Genomic DNA, 22380 nt, shown 5'->3' with positions numbered 1-22380 from the left:
TTTCCTCATCTGGCCAAAGGTAGAATGGTGGTGCCACCTCGTATTGAGGAGTGCATTCCCTGTCCGTGCGAGCTAACTTCCGATTTATAAAATCGATAAACCTTCATCTACACCAGGGTGATGTGATCCCATGTCTCGATACATCTGCTTAATAAATAAATTTGCACTTGAGCAAGTGAAAAAGGATTCCAACTAGGAGAATAAGGATGTTGTGAGCCCTTCCCCTGAAGAGGACATCACCACCCATAAGGTAGGGTACTTGAGCGTGTATACCTACCCATTTACAGTGGGTCTCATAGATCCAGTTGTAGGTTCCATATACCCAGTGATTCTTGATTTTTGCCAACAATACCATGTGACGCTTGGCTAGATCTACCCTTTTTTCTTGCGCATCGTCAATTTGATCAGATATTTCTCGGGCCTGGTCGAGGAGATGCCTTTTACCCTCGACCACCTGATCAGGCTATATAGCCCTCGCCTTTATCGAGGTGGTCTGATAAAGCTGCAGCGCTGATCCTCGAAATCTCTTTTCTCTAGCACCGATGAGGACAAGAACCGAGGATGGATGAATCGGTTTGTCTGAATTAGGACCTCCGATCTGATTCCTGCTGAGAGGATGCCATTCCCCGAATAATGGAACATGAAACGTAAGTACAAATTTATTGATGGTGACTTAATATTCTGCTTTCCCTATTCTTTTTGGATCTCATCCTTTTCTCGATCTAATCCCTTTTTGATGATGCAGCTGTTTCTTGGTTTCCTAGAGTGGTTCCGGACCTCGCACTTTGGGTTCGGAAACTGGCCTCCACTTCTTTGTATGCGGAACGCAGTTGGCGTGACTTGGCCAAGGGTCGATGGAAAGCTATAATCCATGGCGAGTTCTCTTGGTTACATATTTATGTTTATTACTGAAATACTCATTTTATCATTATACAGGCCTCGAAGACGTCGTTGCTATGCAACCGCCCCTGCCCGATGAAGAAGAAATCCCAAAGCCCACCAAGGAAAACAAAAGAAAAAGAGGATCGCCTGCAAGTTCCCGAAGCCAAAGAAAAGTAAGGCTCGAAAGCCTAAGGCCGATCCCGTGGCCCTATCTTCTGAGGCAGCCAAACACCTTAGGGATGAGGATTAGGAAGGAGAAGATGATGACTGCATGTTGGTAGCTCCGAAAAGCGGAAGCACTGATGCTTCGAAGGCCGCTGAACCGATGGTGGCCGATGCAGTTAAATCTTGAACTGAAGAAATTTTGGAGGGGAGCTCGAGAAAAATCCACAAGCCATTAGGCGGAAAAAGTGCATCTCGTCCCAGGGGACATTTGGTGGGCAAGCTCAAAGAGCCTAATTTCGAGGCCCTCCAAAGAGAGAATAATATCCCAAGTGAGTCACTTGGGATAATCAATGTAGATGAGTCGCTGCCAGTCCCAGTGTTCTCCGAAGGGTAATTCCAAGATGCCCGGGCCATGAGGAGTCCTGATGTGGGAACGAGCCATGAAAGGGGTGATATTTTTTGGGAGTACCTTGCGGGGAATGAAGATGGTCCCGATCCTGACGCCTCATTTTTATGAGGCCCAAAGGCTTCTCAAACAAGTAAGTTTTTGTCGTTATAATTACGCTCAAGTTTAATTCTCATCTTTCTAAGTCTAACTCAATTTCTTTGTGTGAAGGCTGTGTCACTTCACCGACAAGCATTTTCCAAATCTCAGGCCGAGCTTGGCCAATGAGAACCCGAACTCAAGAAGATGGTGGAAGAGAGGGATGTCCTTAAGCGCCTTTATGTACAGAAAGAGGGAGAGGTCAGAGATCTCCGAGTCGAGTTAGTGAAGGCTCGTCAAGAATAGACCGAGCTTATTGAAAAGGTAATATATCCTCTGAGGGTCTGTTACGCATTTATTTGGTTTGGTGACTAACACTTCAACTTTGCAGGCCCAGCAGAAGGGCGAGCTGGTGGAGCAGCTTCGAAAAGAAGTCATGATAAACGAGGTCGAGACCCTAGGGTGGAAGAAACACATAGACCGACTTGCCTCAAAGAAAGATACACTCTGGGAACAACTGACATCAATCGAACAACAACTTCAAAATACAAAGGAGGAAAGCTTGGCCAGGAGCCGCAAAATCGAGGAGCTCGAAGCTAAATCAGTCGCTGAGCTTGTGAAGGCCAAATTTGAGGCAGAAGCAATTGTGTCCTCGTACCGAGCTGACACTAAAGCTAGTAACATTCAGGCACATGAGATCTCTATTGTGGCTGACGTTAAGTTATCATGTTCTCTCGACCATGCCAGGCAATAGTCCCGGAGAGAAACTCTCGAGGAGGTGCACGCTCATGGCTTTGACCTTTCAGCTGATATTGAAAAAACAAAAACTTTGGAGGAAGAGGCTTCCGCTTTGATCTCCAATGACGAGGATTCCGCTAGTGGCTCCAAGAGCGGAGGAGATGAGGACGAAGTCCCCGAGCAGGAGATTTTCGAAGATGCGACTCCCGAGGATGTGGCTTCCAAAGATGTGGTTCCCGAAGTAGATTAGGTTCCTTTGTTTTGTTTTGGTGTAAGGCCCTTTGTGGATATTGTCAATACTCTATGTGAATATAAGGAATTCCCTTTCTTCTTGCTTTATTTTCGATGTGCATTAAATTTTGCTTCGTCTTTCTTTTGTGAAATTTTTTGATAACTTCATTGGCTCGGATTCTGAATAGAACAAACCCTTAGTTTTTTTAATGATCAATGGGCAATCTTTGAACTTTTAACATAATACCTCTTAACATTTTTGTTAATCCTCGAGCTAAGCTTAAGTCGATTTGTTGTGAGCTCGGGATGATCGGACTCTTGAGTCCGAGTTGAGTGAGAGTGAGGTCTCGAACTCTACATGCTTCAGCCCTTTAGCTCTTTTATATTGTCCCTTAGTCTCTTTTAGGTCGGCCCTTAGGCTCTTTAATTTGGGCCGATTCAGCCTCTAAGATTGCTATAATTTTTCCCTCTTTTCAACTAAAAGACTTAGTGAAATTTTTTTATGCCTTAGCATGTTTTTTTGTACCCGTTGGGTTTTTCAAAGGTTTGATCGATCGGAACCTCATTTGTAATCCGTTTGTGTTACGATGATTGAATACCTCTTGAAGCTTTTTTTGAAGGCTGATTTTATTGAAGCATTTAAATTTTTTGAGGGTTGATTTTATCAAAGCCCTATTTGCTTTTGCTGAGGGTAGCCTAGTTTAACTAGTTTTTCAAAGTATTTGAAGGCCTTTAACTTATGGCGGAAGTCGGACATCTCAAAGCCGAATTATTTTAGCTGTAGCCTTTTTATATGGCCGATGTTTTTAATATGGTCGTAGCCATTAATGTGGTTGTAGCCTTCAGGTATGTCTCTTGGACTTGTTTCCCGATAACCATTTGAACTTGTTCAAAAGGTAAGTCCCCCAGTATGCCTCTTTGAGGTCTTAAAAATTCAGGTTTAGTTGACTTAGAATGCATTGACTGTCGATGATAGTCCCCGAGTATTCGAGGTGTATTTGGGTTTTGGCCCTTGAGCTGTTTCTTGCAAAATCACAAGTATGATGTTCATACAGTAGCAAATTTCTTTGACACACAAAGTGTTTTGATATAGAAAGAATGCTTCTTTGAATAATTGATACGTGCGTATATGTTTTTCCTTCGGGGCTCGACTATTCTATATGGACTTGGTTCATCTGACTGTTTGGCCCATTACAAAGTTGTCCTATCGAGGCCCACTGTGGAATGAGGTATTTTCCTTGAAAATATAACCTCTGAGGGTTATGCCCCCCAGTATTTAAGGTTGATTAAAAAGAAGCTTTGGATACTATTGTGTTCTCCTAAGGTAGCACATAGTTGTTGCCTTGTTAAAAACCTCGTCGGTAAAACCCATTTGGGACAAAATCCGATCTAAAGGAAAAACAAGTGCAACGCGTGCTTTAAAACCTTAGGTATTCATATAAAAAGGTGCCATCAATGTCTTCGATCGAACACTTGTAATGAGTAGTTTTAAATTCAAATGTACAAAAACAGAAAGTCATACTTTAGCAGTAGTATCGTTTGAGTAGTGATACATTCCAATTGTTCGACAGTTGTTCGCCTCCCATCGTGCCAAGTTTATAAGATCCTTTACCGACAACTCCGATGACTCGGTACGATCCTTCCTAATTCGGGCCTAGTTTCCCTTCATTCAGGTCTCGAGTATTGAGGGTGACTTTCCGTAGAACTAAGTCCCCTATCCTGAAGTGTCAAAAGTTGCTCCTCCTATTATAATATCTCTCAATTCATTGTTTCTGCACCGCCATCCAAACAAGTGGTGCTTCTCTTTTTTCATCTAATAGTTCGAGGCTAGTATTCATAGCCTCGTGATTTGACTCCTCCGATGCATGTCAAAATCTGGCACTGGGTTCCCCGACCTTGACCGGAATTAAGGCCTTGGAGCTGTATACTAATATGAATAGGGTCGCCCCCGTGCTGGACTTCGATGTTGTTCGATACGCCCAAACAACCTCGGGTGGAACTTCTCTCCATTTTCCTTTTGCATCTTTCAACCTCTTCTTTAAGTTTTGAATGATGGTTTTGTTTGTTGACTCGGCCTGTCCGTTCCCGGTCGGATAATATGGCATTAAAAAAATCCTTTTCATTTTGTGTGCTTTGAAGAACTCTATTACCCTACGACGGATGAATTGCTTGCCATTGTCGCATACAATTTGGGCAGGTATCCCGAATTGACCCACGATATGGTCCCAAATGTAGTCAATAACTTCTTTTTCTCTGACCTTCTTGAAGGCCTGTGCTTCCATCCATTTAGAAAAGTAATCAGCCATAAACAAAATGAACTTAGCCTTACCTGGGGCCATTGGTAGGGGGCCGACAATATCCATTCCTTATTTCAAGAAAGGCCATGGGGACAAAACTGAGTGAAGTAGTTATCCGGGCTGATGAATCATCGGTGCAAACCTTTGACACTCATCACATTTTTTAACAAACTCCTTAGTATATGATATTCAATTGGTAACGATTATGCACGTCTAACCACATCACAGCTGGATACTCGATCGGGTTCTGCTTTAATTGTCGAGACGCGATCGAACTCCGCTCGTTCAAACCCCGCATAAAAGCATGTACTACCCATTCATCCGAGACCGGTGGTAATTCCACGCTCCATTTGAAACCAGGATACCAACTCCCTTAATATCTCATATTTCCTCTATCTTATCTTAAAACTGTCTGATTTCCTCGTTTCTACCTTTATGGCCCCGGCATATGCTTTCACAAAGGCGTCCACTAACATAGCAAACAAAGCGATAGAGTTTGAGGGGAAAGTTGTGATACCAAACAATGGGCTTCTGAGCCGCACTCGGAGGGAATGGTTTTTGTATGAACTTTTTGGCATCCAAACCTTTCAAAACTGGGGGTGCCACCGGTATTTTATCAACACGTGAGTTATTAGTCTCCACTTTTTTTGTCATTATCCTCAATCCTTTTCTCCCCGGACTTGATTCTCTTGGTGAGTTCCTCGATCATCTTCATAATCGTTGGGTCAGTCCCCAAGCCATTACCGTTTGATCTATCTAGCATCGGCTCAGTACGTCGAGTGTTCCCTGGCTTGACCACACTTGGAGTTTTATTATGACTTTGAAGTTGAGCAATGGAAATCTGTTAAGCTTGTAGCATCTCAAATATTACTTGGAGGCTAACTCCCTCATATCCTATACCCTGTGTTCCACCAGATTTGACTTTCCTACGTACACTTCCCTTAGGGTCTGCGCCTAAATCTGCATTTAAAGCATTTTTTGAACTAACATCGACTGGTTCCACATTTGGCACTTCTCCAGGGTTAATCTATGGTATACTAGCTCCCGGAGCAGCTACATTCTCATTTTACCCATGAAATCCAAGACAGTCGTTGTCGTGTACAAGTGCGTTTTGTGAGTTTGACATGTTTTAACCTAAAAAAAGAAATTCTTGACAAGAATAATTGTGAAAATAACGTGTGTTAGCAGAATTAGTACTAAAATAATCACTATTATCTTTAGCCCCACGGTGGGCGCCAAACTGTTTACCTCGAAAATATGAGTAACAATTAAACTTGATTTATGGTTTTAAAGATACGTGATTTAGTTCAATACTAATTAATAACCAAGAAATCTAGAGTATAAATGAAGGATGTAAGTAAAACCAAACCAGTATTTAAGCCAATCTCGACCTTGAGCCAAAGTGACCTTGAGGTGAATTATCATAGCCCAAAATCCCTCCGAAAGAGTCGTGATGGCACCTAGTCTCTAAGACTAGGTAAGCCTAATATTAATAGAAATAGCGACAATATTTACTAACTTCGAACAATTTCGAAATAGAAATCTCTAAACAATTTATAATCCCAAAACCGGTAGTACCAGTCATAAGCCTTTCTAGGAGTAGTTGTACAAAATGAATACATCGTTGTTCCATAACAAAAGGAAACAATGGAAATAAGTACAATAGTTGGTGACCCTGAGACCTGTAAACGCAACAACAGGTTTACCTTGAGTCTCTACAGCAACGATCCGTACAGCTATGAACGATCGAATACCTGTATCTGTACAAAAATCTTTAGAAGTCTAGTATGAGCACACCACAGTGGTTCCCAGTAAGTATCAAGACTAACCTCGGTGGAGTAGTGACGAGGAATAATCAAGACACCTACTGGTCTAATAAGCTAAACAGGATATGACATACAACTAACAAGATAAAGATAACAAAGTAATGTCAATAGCAGGAACAAATCAAATTACAACCAGTACAAACAATAAGGGAAAATATGGATGGTAATGAGAAGTAACCAAGTAAATTAACACCAACATAGTTGGGATACAAAAAAGTAAATACGTACTCAAAAAAAGGAAAGCGATGTTAACTCAACCAACCGCACCATTCCTCATACATAGTTCTGACCATCCCAATCCTCGAAGTCTCATATCATAATCACAATTTCCAAACCTTTAATACACATGGCACCTTGTGCTGACATATTTCCCTTTCACTTTACACGGCAAAATTCACGTGCTACTCAATACATCATATCCGTATCAACTACTAATTAAAATGTTCAAGAAGTTCCAACTATATTTTATAGAGTAAATCTATAGTTTCTAGACCAAATAGGAAACCATCGAGAAAGAGGAAGTTATTTTCATTTTATTGTTTTTTAAATCATTTGAGTGAAGAAATAACATTTTTGAATAAAATTTAAAATCGAATAGCTATTGCATTTAATATTTACTAAGTTAAAACATAATAACATTCCTTTTTAAATAAAATAGAAGAAAACCTTGGACAAGTGAAGAATATTAAACTAGGGAAGCAATTGAAATAAAATATAATGATTATTAGAAATAGTAGATACTAAAATATACGGCGAGTTCTAAATTAAAGGCACACAAGGAAGTAAGATATTAATTCCTTCATTATTAAATCACGATATTACGAACGACTCAGCAGGGCAGGAGGAAATGACTCAATGTAGTAAATTCACTTTGAGAATTAATTCACTAGAACAATAGTATTAAGAAATGAACTTAGGAAATGACGGCAAGTAAATAAGTCAATGACAATAAATCGATCCTCAAAACTCAGTGAAAACCAGAAATACAAATTATCAAAGTATTGCACGAAGGAACTAAAGTCAATACAGTAACACAGGGGATACCATAATACAAGTTATGTTACGGCGCACAACCCGATCCCACCATATAATATCAATTTACGATTATTGCTCCTCAAGATATCACCCTTATTCCACCTGTTGCGGTGTGCAACCCGATCCCACCATACAATACCAATATCATAACAATAAATATAATATGTTGCGGTGCACAACCCGATCCCACCATATAATACCAATTCACCCTTATTCCTCCTCAATATATCACCCTTATTCCTCATGTTGCGGCGTGCAACCCGGTCCCACCATATAATATCAATTCACCATTATTCCTCCTCAATATATCACCCATATTCCTCTTGTTGCGACGTGCAACCCAATCCCACCGTACAATAATTCAAATCAACAACAACAAACCAATAACTCATTTACTAGAATTTCTACCACCAAGAGTATGAGTATATTGAATTCCTTACAAAATTCCTCTCCACTATGAACCCTCAACCATATGAACCTTCATCTTCTATACCACCCAAACCACCTGATATCACTGTCGGCACCATGAATATAGATTCCCCTGTTTCCCAACCACAACCAGAAAATTTAACTAATAAATCTTACCTTAACACACTTATCTCTTACAATAGTACACCATCCTATACCAACAACACTTACTCACTAAACCCTACCCTAGATATCCTCGATGAAATAGAGGCACCTACTGATCCTTCTAATTTCATTCCACTATCACTCGAAGAAAAAACCAGATTTTATGCTCCATGGAAACATGTTTTTATTATCATGGTTTTTGGTCGAAACGTTGAACACGAACTTCTTTGGCAAAAAATTTATGCACAATGGAAACCAACTGAAAATCTTCCACTAATAGATCTAGGCCCTGATTTTTTCCTTCTCAAATTCCAAACGGAGGAAAACAAGGTTCATGCTTGTGATAACCCAAAAGGTCATCACTTGTGTTGCAATAAAATTCTACATTTCGAGGACTTAAAAAAACCTCCCTTAGCACTACCTCAATTTGTGTCCACAGTTCGGGCGCGTAGCCGGAAAGCTTAAATGTGAAATCTGTGAAAAATGATAAGTTTTGACTGTAAAATAAATAAATTTGACTTCGGTCAATGTTTTGGGTAGACGGACACAGACCCGTGATTTAACGGTCCCGGCGGGTTTGTAGGAAAATATGGGACTTGAGCGTATTCCCGAAATTGGATTCCGAGGTCCCAAGCCCGAGAAATGAATTTTTAAAGAAAATTGTTTTCTGAAATTGTTTAAAGAAATTTGAAATGAAATTTGCTTAGAACATGATGGTATCGGGCCCGTATTTTGGTTTCGGTGCCCGGTACAGGTCTTATATATGATTTAAGATGTTTCTATGAAATTTGGTGAAAAATGGATATCATTTGACGTGATTCGGACTTAAATGCCAAAATTGATGTTTAAAGAAGTTTTGAGAAAATTTCATTGATCTCGATATTTAATTTGATGTTCACGATGTTATTTCGATGATTTGATTACACGAATAAGTCCGTAGGATATTTTTGAGGTTTTGTGTACACTTGGTTCGGAGTTTCGAGGGCTCGAGTGAGTTTCGGGTAGGTTCCGGGGTGTCTTAGGCTTAAAAACAGAGCTGTTGCAGGCTCAAAGGGGTGGAGGACCTCTGACAGGTCAGTGCGGTCTGCACGATATGGACCGCGGCCGCGGAGGGGCTTGTGCGGCCGCACTAGTTTTGGTGTCGGTCCGCGGTGAAGAACAGGTTCACTGGTCCAACTTCGGAAGCTTATATCTTTTGATCTACAAGAAATGTTGAGTTGATTCAAAATTAAAAGTTGTAGCCCTTCGTATCTAGTTTCCAAAAAAGTAAAGAAATCACAATTTGGACATCAGTAGAGAAAGGTATGGTCAAAATACTAAGACCTGTCACTGCAGAACACAGGGAGGCCTGTGCGGCCGCGGTTGATTTTGTGCGGTCCACACAGGGCACCTGAGAATAGTATATTTAGACGGGATTTTCAGTTATTTTTCATTTTTCAAAACCCCAAAAATGTAAGAGGCGATTTTTCAAATAACCTTTCTTCTCCAAATCAATTGTAAGTCATTTTTAACTAGTTTTCTTCAATCATTAACATCTTTTAACATGATTTCAACTTCAAATCAATGATTTTCATGGGGGAAATTGGGTGTTTGGGGCAAAACCTAGGTCTTTCAAAAATTGGGGATTTGGACCTCGATTTGAGGTCCGATTTCAAAACAAATTACATATTTGAGCTCATGGGGGAATGAGTAATCGGGTTTTGGTTCGAACCTCCGGTTTTGACCACGTGTGCCCGGGGGCAATTTTGACTTTTTTGGTTAAAATTTGAAAAACTCATTTTCATGCATTCAAATGGATTCATTTAGCGTTTATTGATGTAATTAAGTAACTTGTGGCTAGATACGAGCTAATTGGCGGATGAATTAAGGAGTAAAGCTATAATTGAAACTTGAGTTGTGTTCGAGGCATCGAGTTAAGTGTTTGGTCTAACCTTAGCTTGAGGGATTAGGAGTCGAGTCCTATTTGCTACGAGATTATTGTTGAGTATGACGTATAGGCATGGTGACGAGTATCTATACATTGGTGTCTAATATGACCGTGAGTATTATAATGTGATTTTCACGATTTTATTGAATAATCTATGCCTTAGAAGTGATTTCTATTGGTTGTGAAAAGTTGAGGAAGTAATTGTGACTTTTGAACATTGAGGAGCATTGGCTCAAGTTATATTACGAATTGTGAAAGTAAATGAGTTGATTGAACCCTTTGGAGCATTGGCGCTAGTGGTAAATTGAGTTGTGAAATAAAAGTGAAAAAGAGAGAGAGTTATTAAATTGTTCCCTTGACGGGATATTATTGCTTTATTGGTTATCTCCCATGCCGGGATATTGATATTATTGATGTTGTTCCCTTGCCGCGATTCCTATTACAATCTTGTTTATTCCCTCGCCCCATTGTTTATGATTGTTGTTTGGGTGAGGAAGAGTGTTAAACCACGAAGGGTGAAGTCGTGTATTGTTTGTTTTGTGAGGAAAGAGTATAAAGCACGAAGGGTGATGCCGTGCATGATTGTGAGGAAAGAGTGTAAAGCACGAAAGGTGATGCTGTGCCGCACGATGTACCATTCCGTGCCGATTTTGTTGATTACATGGTGAGGAAAGAGAGTAAAAGTACGAAGGGTGATGCCATGCACATCTTATATATATTTTTTTTTTGGTGAGGACGAGAGTAAAAGCATGAAGGGTGATGCCGTGCAAACTGTTGATTTCTGTTCCTTGTTGATATTCGAGTTATGTTATTTCTTTTCTTACTTGATGCCTTTCTATTCAGAACTGTTATCTCCCCCACAACATGTTTTCCCTTCCCACATTGACTGGTTATTTTTGTACTTCTTTTCCATTGTATATATTTAAACTGCTCAGGTTTATTTGGTAGTTTGGTCCTAGCCTCGTCACTACTTCGCCGAGATTAGGCTAGGCACTTACCAGCACATGGGGTCGGTTGTGTTGATACTACACTATGCACTGTGTGCAGAACTAGGAGCAGCTTACAGACAGTAGTTGGAGTGCTTCCTTCAGTCCACCCGCGGATCCAAGGTAGACCTGCAGGCGTCCGCAGGCCCTGGCGTCTTCCTCTATCCCTATTTTCTGTTTCCTTTATCTTTTATTCAGAAATAATGTATTGTTATTTTCTTCAGAAACTGTATGTAGTAATCTTAGACTGTCTGTGACACCAGATTTTGGGTATTTGTGAATTTAAAAGTTGTAATAGATGCTAATTTTAGATGTTTCATCGTTATCTTCCACTTAATTTTTTAAAGTTTCGTTATTTTCATGTTATCGCTTGAATTTGTTCAAAAAAATAATTTATTAATGAAGTAAGTAGTTAAGGGTTGTCTTGCCTAACTCTCATTAGTAGGCGCCATCACGACTCCCGAGGGTGGTAAATCCGGGTTGTGACAATGCTTTGCAGGATGGACCTTGGTTTGTTTTAAACCATTTTATCTCCGTCCGTCAATGGGAACCAAAATTTATGGCTTTCGAAGCAAAAATCACATACTCTGCCATATGGTTGCGTTTCCCAGAATTACCTATAGAATTTTGTGACATTCAGATACAACACGAGGAAGATATGCAAGACTCTGTGTTGAGGTACCTTTGGATCAACTGTTAAAAACTCATCTCTTTATAGGCAGCCACAACCAAACTATCCTTTACGAAGGATTAAACATGCTCTGCATTAACTGTGGTCGACTTGGCCATAACCAAAGGGCATTTTCTTACAAACTCCAACAAAACTCTCCCCTAGAATTCACTCCGTTGAAATAGTCCCAAACTCAAAACCCTACAGACATTCCTTATTTGAAATTCCCCGCTCCAACTAATAACGAATGGAAGCTTGTACAATTTCCAAGGAAATCCATGATGAAAACAACCGCAACCAAACAAAACTCCAACCAATCCATGACAGTTTCCCCTTATCCAGCTTCTCCATTATTAGGTAAGCACATGAATTGAATAGATGTGTTAAAAAACCCTAACAAACTATTGTTCACTAATCCGTCCATTAACACCACTAATCCTACAAAAATAATATTATGAGTAAAGGTTCCACATCAGCTGTTTTAAATAATAATAAATTTGATACTTTATTAAATAATGAATCTTTTCCTAATACTAGTTTCCACATCTCTAATTTAAATAAGGATGATTTTTTAACACCTAATAAAGTCAGTCCTTTAATTACTAATAAATCCCTATTAGAACAAGTTATTCCTGCCCAATCAAAAAACCAACTAACTCCAACACCTATCCAAGCCCATGCACACAGACACGATACCCCAACCCACATGCAAGACCGCTCACCACACTCAACCCAATCCCATTCAGCACCTCTACAAGCCCTAGTACAAAACCTACACAATCATAACACTTCTATTACCAATGACAGTTTACCCTCCTCACCACGCCAAAATACTGCATCTTCCATGCAAACACTAAATGATGATATATCAACTACTAACACTTCACAAACTCTACATCAATCTCACACATATTTTCCAATTCATAATACTCCACCGTCCTCTTCAACCGCTGATATATCTTCCTCTTTAAATCAAGTCCCAATTCCTATACAAATCACTCATTATCCTTTATCACCTCCTTCAAATAAAAAGATGTTTCCAAACAATTTCAATCATCTACGCAGTCACTCCAACACTACCAATAGGTAGACTATTGATTGTCTCAACCGTCATCAAACTCCGTACTCACTCACTCCTTCACATCTCATCATGTAACCCAACATAATAATAAATACTGCTCAAACACCCCATGCAATGACAAAACCATCATCTTGGCTAGAGATAGGCCTCCAGAATCATGCTCTAACCTTCACAATGGAGGTAAATCACCAAGAAGTGACAATCCTTACCAACAATCCGAGGGACCTTGCGCAAATAGTAGCGGAGGGAATGAGCCTAGGGACGAAAATATATGGAAGGTACCATTGGTCTATGATGCAAACCCCTTATCTTGCACCATACCATCCTCTACATCTACTAGTACCAATATGGGATCCCACTCATCTCCACCCAAATCTTCTTCCACTGCCTTTTTATCCACCTCCTACCCTAATTCATGTAACACCATACATATAACCATACTCAGTCCCACAGACACACACTCCATTATTGGCACCTCTTACACCTCCACTTCCCTCACCACCACAATCTCCACTAAACCTTCCCAATCAAGTCACACAAAACGGAACTTTCCAGGAAGAACTCAAAGCAACAGTACTTTACAATAGGGAGACACGACCGGTACATGCATGACTAGATGGAATCAAGGTCTTTGTCCAAAAAGAGGAATACAGAAGAAAAATTTACATACGTTGTCCTCCAAATCTAATCACAACATCATTTCACATTAGGCCCACCACAAATCTAGACGTGGGAAAATATGCAATGCTTCTAATGCCAACACTATGTTTGCATCCAGAGGAGAACACCACCACCATGAGGAACACACGGAGCAGCGCACTGCTCACCCCAGTGATAATCATATGAATTTCATTATATGGAATTGTATAGGAGCTCAGTCTGCTGATTATTGACGTAACTTTTGATCCCTCCTTGACTACAATCATCCTTCTTTTGTTGTGCTACTGAAAATCCACTGTCAAGATCATCAAAACCTGGAGGAGGAATTTAATTTCACTGGTATACTTGAGGAGGCTGCTATAGGCCAATCGAGAGGTATAGTCATTTTATGTCATTGTGATGTGCTTACAGTAGAACCAGTGGCAACCACACGACAAGAAATACACTACAACATTTAGGTACACCCCACTACTAAGTGGTTATTTACTGCAATTTATGCTAGTAATGATTTAAGTAATAGACATATTCTTTGGGATAATCTTATATATATGTATGATAATTACAAGGGTCCTTGGATTATAGGAGGGGATTTTAATGACATAACTCATGCTAATGGGAAATTTAAAGGCCAAAAGATTAACAATTCACGGTCTAATAAGTTCATAGATTGTATAAATTATTGCAACCTTACTGATTTAGGTTATAAAGGTAGCCGTTATACTTGGACAAATGGTCGTTATAATCATCATAATATTCTAGAACGTATTGATCATTTCCTAACAAATTATTACTGGATTAGGCATTACCCTGATGCACTTGTCACACACCTCCCACGTACACATTCCGATCATTATCCCCTCTTATTACAACTACAACACTGCCCTTTACCTCGAAAAAAACAATTCGCTTTGAAACTATCTAGGCTACACACCTTACTTTCCCTTCCTTAGTTCAACAAGCTTGGAATAATAATTTACAGTTACTCCCAGCAATTGAAAAGTTCACAGACATTGTACAAGAATGGAATAAATCCACTTTTAAAAATATTTTAAACGTAAGAAAAAAATATTGGCTCATTTAGGAGGTATTAAATCTTCAACAAACTATCCTACTAGCACCTTTTTACCTAATTTGGAACATCAATTACAGACTGATTTTAATCTTTTTCTCAAACTTGAGGAGGATTTTTGGAAACTAATGTCCCGTATTAACTGGTTAAATGATGGAGATGAAAAAACACAAATTTTTTCCACCTCTCCACTTTAAATCGTAGAAGACATAATCGTATAACTGCTTTACAAGATCAAGGGGGCAACTGGCTCACTAACCCACAAGTCATTAAAATAAATATTATCAATTACTATCAATCTCTCTTTACAACATAAAAAATTTGTTCCAATAGACATCATTCAATCCAACCTTCTAACATTCTAACTCTACATGAACAAATTTCATTAACTCAACCACTACAAGATCATGAAATCATCAACGCCTTACATTATTTCAAACTATTCAAGGCTCGAGGTCCAGATGAATTACACCCTTTCTTTTATCAAAAATATTGGCACATCATTGGAAATTCAGTCAAATACTTTTGCCATAAGGTTTTCCTTGATCACAAGTTAAACCCTAACATCAACAATACTCTTATTTTCCTAATCCCTAAACATAAACACGCTTCTTCTATTTTCCAATATCGACCTATCAGTCTATGCAATACAATTTATAAGCTTATTACAAAAATATTTGTTATTCGGCTCAAACCAATTCTGGAACATCTTATTAATCCTACTCAATATAGTTTCCAAAAAATAGAAGAGTAGTAGATAATGCTCTTATTGTTCAGGAAATAATTACTAGATTTCAAAAAATGAAGGGTAAAAATTCTAATATGCCATTAAATTGGATGTTGAAAAAGCATTTGATAAATTGGAATGGTCTTTCATATATCAAACTCTCGTTACCCAAAATTTTCCTCTAACTTTTATTCAACTAATTATGTCTTGTATCACAATTACATCTACTGATAGTATTATTAATGAAAACCCATCTGAATATTTCACACCTACCAGAGGCCTACAACAAGGAGACCCATTATCGCCATATCTGTTGATCCTTTATCTTGAAATGATCTCGCGCACAATCAACACAGTAGTTGATTATAATGCTTGGCAACCAATCTCCCTTGCTAAACGGGGACCTCACCTATCTCATTTAGTTTTTGCTGATGATAATATTCTAACAACAAAAATTACTCCAACCATATTCGAATCAATTATTGATACTATTACCCATTTTACCAATCACTCAGGCCAAACTATAAACTTCCAAAAATTAAATATATTCTTCTAAAAAAATTGCTCAATATTTACCAGAACATTAGTTCTCCAACTCTTTCAAATGAAGGAAGGAAAACCTTTGGAAGATATTTAAGATTATCTATCTTTAGAAAATCTCCTTCAAAAAGGGATTACCAATTCTTACTATATAATTTCAAAAATAAACTAGCGGGTTGGAAGATAAATTTTTTATCCAAAGCAGGTAGGACAACACTAATTCATTCTACCCTATACCAACTACCAAATCACCTCATGCAATATATTACAATACCTAACTCTATACTATCATATCTTGCTCTTTATCAACGAAATTTTCTATGGGGTACAACTCCTCAAAAGAAAAAATTGCATCTTATTAAGTGGAATACTGTAACACAATCATTAGAGCAAGGAAATTTGGGAATACAAAATCTCTCAATAAAAAACAAAGCATTACTACCTTTTGCACTATGGCATTTATGGATTATAAGGAATAAACATATATTAGAAAATAAAAGAATTCCTTTAAATATTCACTTACTAATCACTATAGCAGCAGAATATTATTTCTTAGCAAATAACAATCTAAAAAAAATCATGTCACACCTCTTTATATTAAATGGCATCCTCCAGCTGCAAACCACTATAAACTAAACATAGATGGGTCTGCCTCATCTTTCCATAAATAATATGGCATTGGTGGAGTTTTAAGTAACCACCAAGGCCGTTGGATTATGGGTTTTGCAGGACAATCAAACCTGGGTACAAGCGTCCAGACAAAATTCCTTGTACTACTAATGGGATGAAAATTACTGTACAATTGCATATCACTCCCATTGCCATTGAAACAGATGCGTAACAACTCATCAGTATGTTCCAAACACTTACTATGCATCATACTAACATTATTAATGATTGTAGGTTGTTACTTCTATAGCTGGGTAGGCCTCTTATCCAGCATATCTACAGAGAGCAAAATTGTTTTGTAGACAGTTTAGCTAAATATGGAGCCACGCATGCAGAGGATAACTTCATATTTGTTACACCCCATGTTTTTGTACGTTAAACTATCCGTAAGTCAATTGATATAAGCTCAGAAATGAGATCAACTTTGAAAATACATAAAGTAAGTTAATTATTTTATAATGGAGGTTACAAATATTTAAGACCATTAATACCAAGTACTAAGAGGGTTTGAAGGTTTCGAAGCTAAATGAATTGAAGAAAATAAGTTTTGTCAAAAGTCGATAAGTTGGGAATGTTATAATATGTACTTTTGGGGTGAGACTAGGTTGCTTAACCTTATAAGTAGATTATGTTATGAGTTATTTTAGTCATATGGTAGTCGTGTGTCATGTCTTGAAGTCAAGCAAGTTGTGAAACAAAAGCTGAAAAAGGTCATCACAAGTTACATTCATAAATATAGTGAAAATTAGGTCAAATGTAGCAGAGCATTTCTCCCAATGTACTTAGAATTATGGTATGATCTACCTACCAAATTGAAGATCTATGAGTTTAGTTTCCAATGGATTAAACCATTCATTGATACAACATTTGAGTAGAGATAAATATACATTTTTGCGAGACTGCGCAAAATGGTAGGTGACAAGTAGATGCATCACCTACTTGCCAAAAGGAGAGGCCACAATTAAAAACCCTAAAGTCGGCCAAGAGGGGTATTTTGAGGACATATTAACTCATTTCATTCACTTATTTCTCAGAAAAAAATCAGATTGCACCCCTGCACCTCCTCCACGAAAATCTCACACAAACCCTAGGTTATTACGGATGCTACGATGTGATTCTAGTACTAAAAACCCTGGACAACTTACTAGTTTCTCTTTCTCCTTCGTGTAGCTGTGTTGGGAGCCTAATTCTCGATGGAGAAGGTCTAAGTTTCGTGGTTCTACTCAGTCCAAGGTGAGTTTATGCTTCTCCTTCCATTATCTATGCCTGCGAGTTGTAACTCGTCCATAAAGACTAGACTTAGCGAGTTTCGAATAAGTGGCATGTTGTTTGTTGTTGCATCACTGTTAGCTAGTTGTGAACTTATTTTTAAGTTGAATTGATGGATGGTTTATAGGATAAGAGTCTTAATTATTTACTATTGGTTGTGTTTCTCAATTTGAAATAAAAGACAAGTCAAAACATATTTTAGTAAATCGAAAAATCAATTTTGAGTTGTTAAATTATGGGACTGTTTTGTGGGTGTTTCGTGTTGCTATTGGATTGTCTATGTTGCTACTATTTTTATGGAGTTTAGGAGGATAAAGAGTGTGTATAAACACCACATAATGGCAGGGTGTTTGGCTGGTCGTTCGTCGTTACATTTTTTTGGTTGCTGGACACTACTTTGGTTGTCGTTTTATGTAAGAAGTGATTTGGGTGTGTAGGCTGTTTTGTGGTGTATTATGATGGAGATAAGTTCGGACATGATGCATACATGTTTGTATTAGTGTATTCTTGCTGTTGTTGGTATATGGTATTGGAGGACGACCTTGTTATAGGGGAGATGCTGCCAAATTTACGTAAACAAGCTACTAGTTTAAGTTACGGACTTAGCCTTTACTCATCATTAATTTTGAATTTCCTTATACTGTGGTAGATTGAGTTAAGTTGTTTGAAGAATAATATATAAGGTATTAAGGACTCAACGGAGTTAAGGTATGTTAAGGCTATCCCTTCTTTCTTTTGGCAAAATCTATATGACATGAACGAAACGAGCAAATGCACAACTTCCATAAATTACTCTATTCATAGAAATGCTAGAGATGTGTATGTTCTTATCCTCCCATAAGTCTTATTATTCTATCGTTTGTTCATGGGTCTCAGAAAAATACGTATTTGATAAAGTTTATCCGAAAGGCATATTGAGTTTTATGGCATTCCAAGAAAATCTTATCATTTATTTCTTATGCATTTCATGCATTTATATATGTACATTGACCCATGACTCAAACGGTGTTATATACGTGTATATATGTATGAGAAAATACATAAGTTACCCATTAAACTTGTCCGGAAAAATTATTTACACAAAAATCCTATCTTTCTAATTTATTTCTTGTAATATTTCATTGAAAGAATTGAATAAATAATGTAGTCTGGCCTGTTTGGACATACATTTTGCCGAAGCTTGAGGAATTTTAACTGACTGAAAATTTTGGGATTTGCCGTCTTCATTTTTTTGATGAGGAATTTTCCCCTACTTTTTAAAGCTGAAAGTGTTGGATCTTCCATGATGGTGTAGGTGGAGATAAAGATGACACGGAAAAAAAGAGTTAAAAAAAAGTAACGAAAAAAGTGGAAAAAAAATAAAGGAGCTTTTGAAACGTGGTACGCGTGTACTATACATCCTACCACAAGACTGACTATGTGTTACCAATGGGATATTAAATTCATCCCAAACAAGAATAGAGGGGACATAGGTCGCCCGTAAAGTTAAGGTGTGTAAATGATTTTTCCGAACAAGTTTGATGGGCATTTTATGTATTTTCTCTATATGTATATATATTTATATGAGTTATGGTAAAAGGTTATGGCGTTATATACGCACCACCACCTGATCAGCTGGTATACGTTGACGATTTTGCTCACAGTGGCCGAGATAAAATGATGGGATGCCCTCAGAGGCTGGATGAAATTATGAACACATGTACCTATGCACGACATGACATTCATACGCATATGTATGACATTATAAGATTTTATGATTTACAGAGTTATCCAAACTTACAGGTTGAGTCATTTACTCTATATTTCTTCCATGTCTTTTATGTACTTATTTAGGTGCCTTACATACTCCGTACATTATTTGTACTGATGTCCCTTTTACCTGGGGACGATGCGTTTTATACCCACAGGTCCTGATAGACAGGTCGAGAGTCCTCTAAGTTGGCTGTCAGCTCAGTAAAAGGTGTTGGTATGCTCCATTTGCTTCGAAGTTGATTCTTTGGTCAGTATGATTAGTAAATGTATTGATTGGTATGGTGCGATCTTGTCCCGACCTTTATGATATTATGTATTCTTGCAGTCTTGTAGATATATGTCATGTATACAGATACTTGTATCTGGGGCCGTGCTCCTCCGGAGAGGGGGAAGGGTTGCCGACTTTTGGGTTGAAGAACGGTAACAATGAATGAAAGGTGCTTTCATAAGGCGATGGCGCTCAAAGTAAGAGGGAGAAAGACTGGGGTTTTGGAGCGGAAACATCATCCGAGCCTGTAGTGTCCGCGACTCCCAGTTCTGGAAAGAGGTTTTCCCCGTTGATGTCACCTTCTTCTCCCGTTGATAGCATTTTGGGAGATACTGGAAACCCGTGGTCGCACACACTAAGCGACTGTGCTTCGATTGGAGCAGGCTCCTTCAGGGCCAAAAGGGACTGGATTGGCATTTGTGCGTACGACCTTCGAGGACGCCCAGCGGCTTCACTTTGTTGTGAGTTTCGACACTGGTTTTTCGAGCTTTGCACCTCCCCTTCCACATTGAGTTTTCTTTTACAGACATTCGACAAGCTTAAGTCCAAGCTACTTTGTTATGAAGCCAGGCTACGGAAAGCTCTGGATGAGGAGAGGTCCCTAAGGCTCCTTTATGATGAAAAAGAATTTGAGTTGGTACATTTGCAGTATGAGGCAAGCCGGAGCCTGAATTAGGAAAACCACCTAAAGGAGCAGGTAGTTTTCTATCTCGGGTGAGTGTGTATTCCGCCTCCTGGCTTCTGGGGCTAATACATAGTTTATTTTAGTCACAGAAAAAGACGGAGGCCCTAGAACGCCTTCAAGATGAAGTTGGTCGGGCCAGGCGTAAGCATGATGAATTGAAAACTTGGGCGGAGGCTCAGGTTGTAGTAGGGAAGGATGCTCTCGCCAAAGTTCTGGATTTTGAAGCCTAACTTCGCCTAGATCGTGATAATGCTTTAGTTCAGACAGAAATGATTGCAAAGCTCGAGTCCGAGCTTTCAAAAGTAAGGGCTGAGATCGTCGATGCCCGCAGAAGCTACGATGAGCCAGACTAAGGCTGACCGGGAGATGTTGATCTATTCAAAGGATGTTGTCGATGCTCAAGTTGAGCTAAGAAGGATCCACAATCGTGAAGGGAGGGTTGAAGAATATGCTTACTGCAAATCTCAAAGAAAGGCCCTCGAAGAGATCTATGTTAGGGGCTTCGCCCTCTCGGATAAATTGGCGCTAGCAAGGGCGGACGAGTGTGATGCTCGGTTGCTTTTTCCCGATGCCGAAGAAAGCGAAGATGAGTCCAGAAGGCCGTAGCCCCCCGGGGAGGTATAGATTTTGCCATCTCTATGTAGCATTTTCGAAGCATGTTTTGTAGACAGATATTTCACTTTTTCGCACATGTGTATAAAAGAAAACCTTGTGGCTTTACTCCTTTCATATCTTTTTCTGTCTCGATTTCGACCAGGTGAGCTAGTTTTTGCATTGGTAGGAATCCTTAGAATAGTGATGTGGCCCCGGGGCTCATAGTATTGACCCTAGGCTCTTATGTACTTTCACATTTAGGCATACTTAGGCCACCTATTTTGGGCTCAGTCCCCGAGTCAGACATCGACTCGAGCTTATTTGACCTTTGAATGGATGAATTTTAGGCTGGCAACAGTGGCTCTTACGCTTTTGGTTGGTGCGACCTTTTAGTATATGTGGGCTGGTAACAATGGCTCTTATGCCTTAGGCCGATAGGTCTTTTAATGTAAGTTGGTGACAATGGCTCTCACACTTTGGGTCGAAGCAAACTTTTAATGTAAGCTGGCGACAATGGCTCTTACATTTTGGGTTGAAGCGACTTTTTAGTGTAAGCTGGTGACAATGGCTCTTACGTATCGTGCCCTTTTTTCCCTTCCCTTTTTTGACGGGGGAAGAGGTTCGAGTTTCGACATTCATGGGGTGTAATGACTCATTTCCTTTTTGGAATTGGGTATTGGAAGAGTCGCCACCTAACGGATTATGGTACGTTAGGGCACCTAGAGCGATTAACTCTTGGGTTGGTTTGCATTACCAGAGATTAGGGTAAGAGCTCGAAGTAACCTCGAGGGGAAGGTGTTAGGCACCCCTCTTGGTCCACAACTGTAGGTCCCAGCCGAACTTATATTCACAAATTAGTCCATATAAATAGTTGAATCAAATAAATTGCAAGTAAAGCACGTTAGATAACTCAAGTAACAAGATAAAGGTTTGGACAAGTTGTAAAACAAAGATTTAAATAAAGAGAAGATTTGGGTAAGGAGGGGTCCTAGGTTGGTTATCCTATAGGATCACCCCATGCAATGTCCGGTAAACACTCCTCAATGAGGGGCTACACATGACATTAACGCGTAGTCATCATATCCCATGTCTATCCTTCCCATCTCCTTATTGGTCATGCAAAGTGAGTGTTTGGTCAATGGTTTCTATTGCGTGCTGCTACCCGTACCTTCTTAATGGTCCCGGAGGGAGTTAGGACCTCTACCTATAGTTAGTTCTAGACATACCCCTAAGATTTAGAAAGGCAAAAATT

General features: G+C 39.1%; 1 protein-coding gene across 1 annotated transcript; it reads left to right on the top strand.

Moving 5' to 3' along the window:
* Nucleotides 1–1738: 1738 nt before the first annotated feature.
* Nucleotides 1739–20764, top strand: LOC138879287 (kinetochore protein SLK19-like). The gene is made up of 5 exons (XM_070158893.1): nucleotides 1739–1792; nucleotides 1923–2246; nucleotides 2367–2510; nucleotides 20376–20504; nucleotides 20624–20764. The coding sequence occupies exons 1-5, from the start codon at nucleotides 1739–1741 to the stop codon at nucleotides 20762–20764; spliced, it is 792 nt and encodes a 263-aa protein (XP_070014994.1).
* Nucleotides 20765–22380: the final 1616 nt, after the last annotated feature.

This window comes from Nicotiana sylvestris, chromosome 10 (genome assembly GCF_000393655.2).
Source record: "Nicotiana sylvestris chromosome 10, ASM39365v2, whole genome shotgun sequence".
Classification (NCBI taxonomy): domain Eukaryota; kingdom Viridiplantae; phylum Streptophyta; class Magnoliopsida; order Solanales; family Solanaceae; genus Nicotiana; species Nicotiana sylvestris.
The sequence above is the reverse complement of the archived record's forward strand: the minus strand, read 5'-3'. Positions and strand labels throughout refer to the sequence as shown.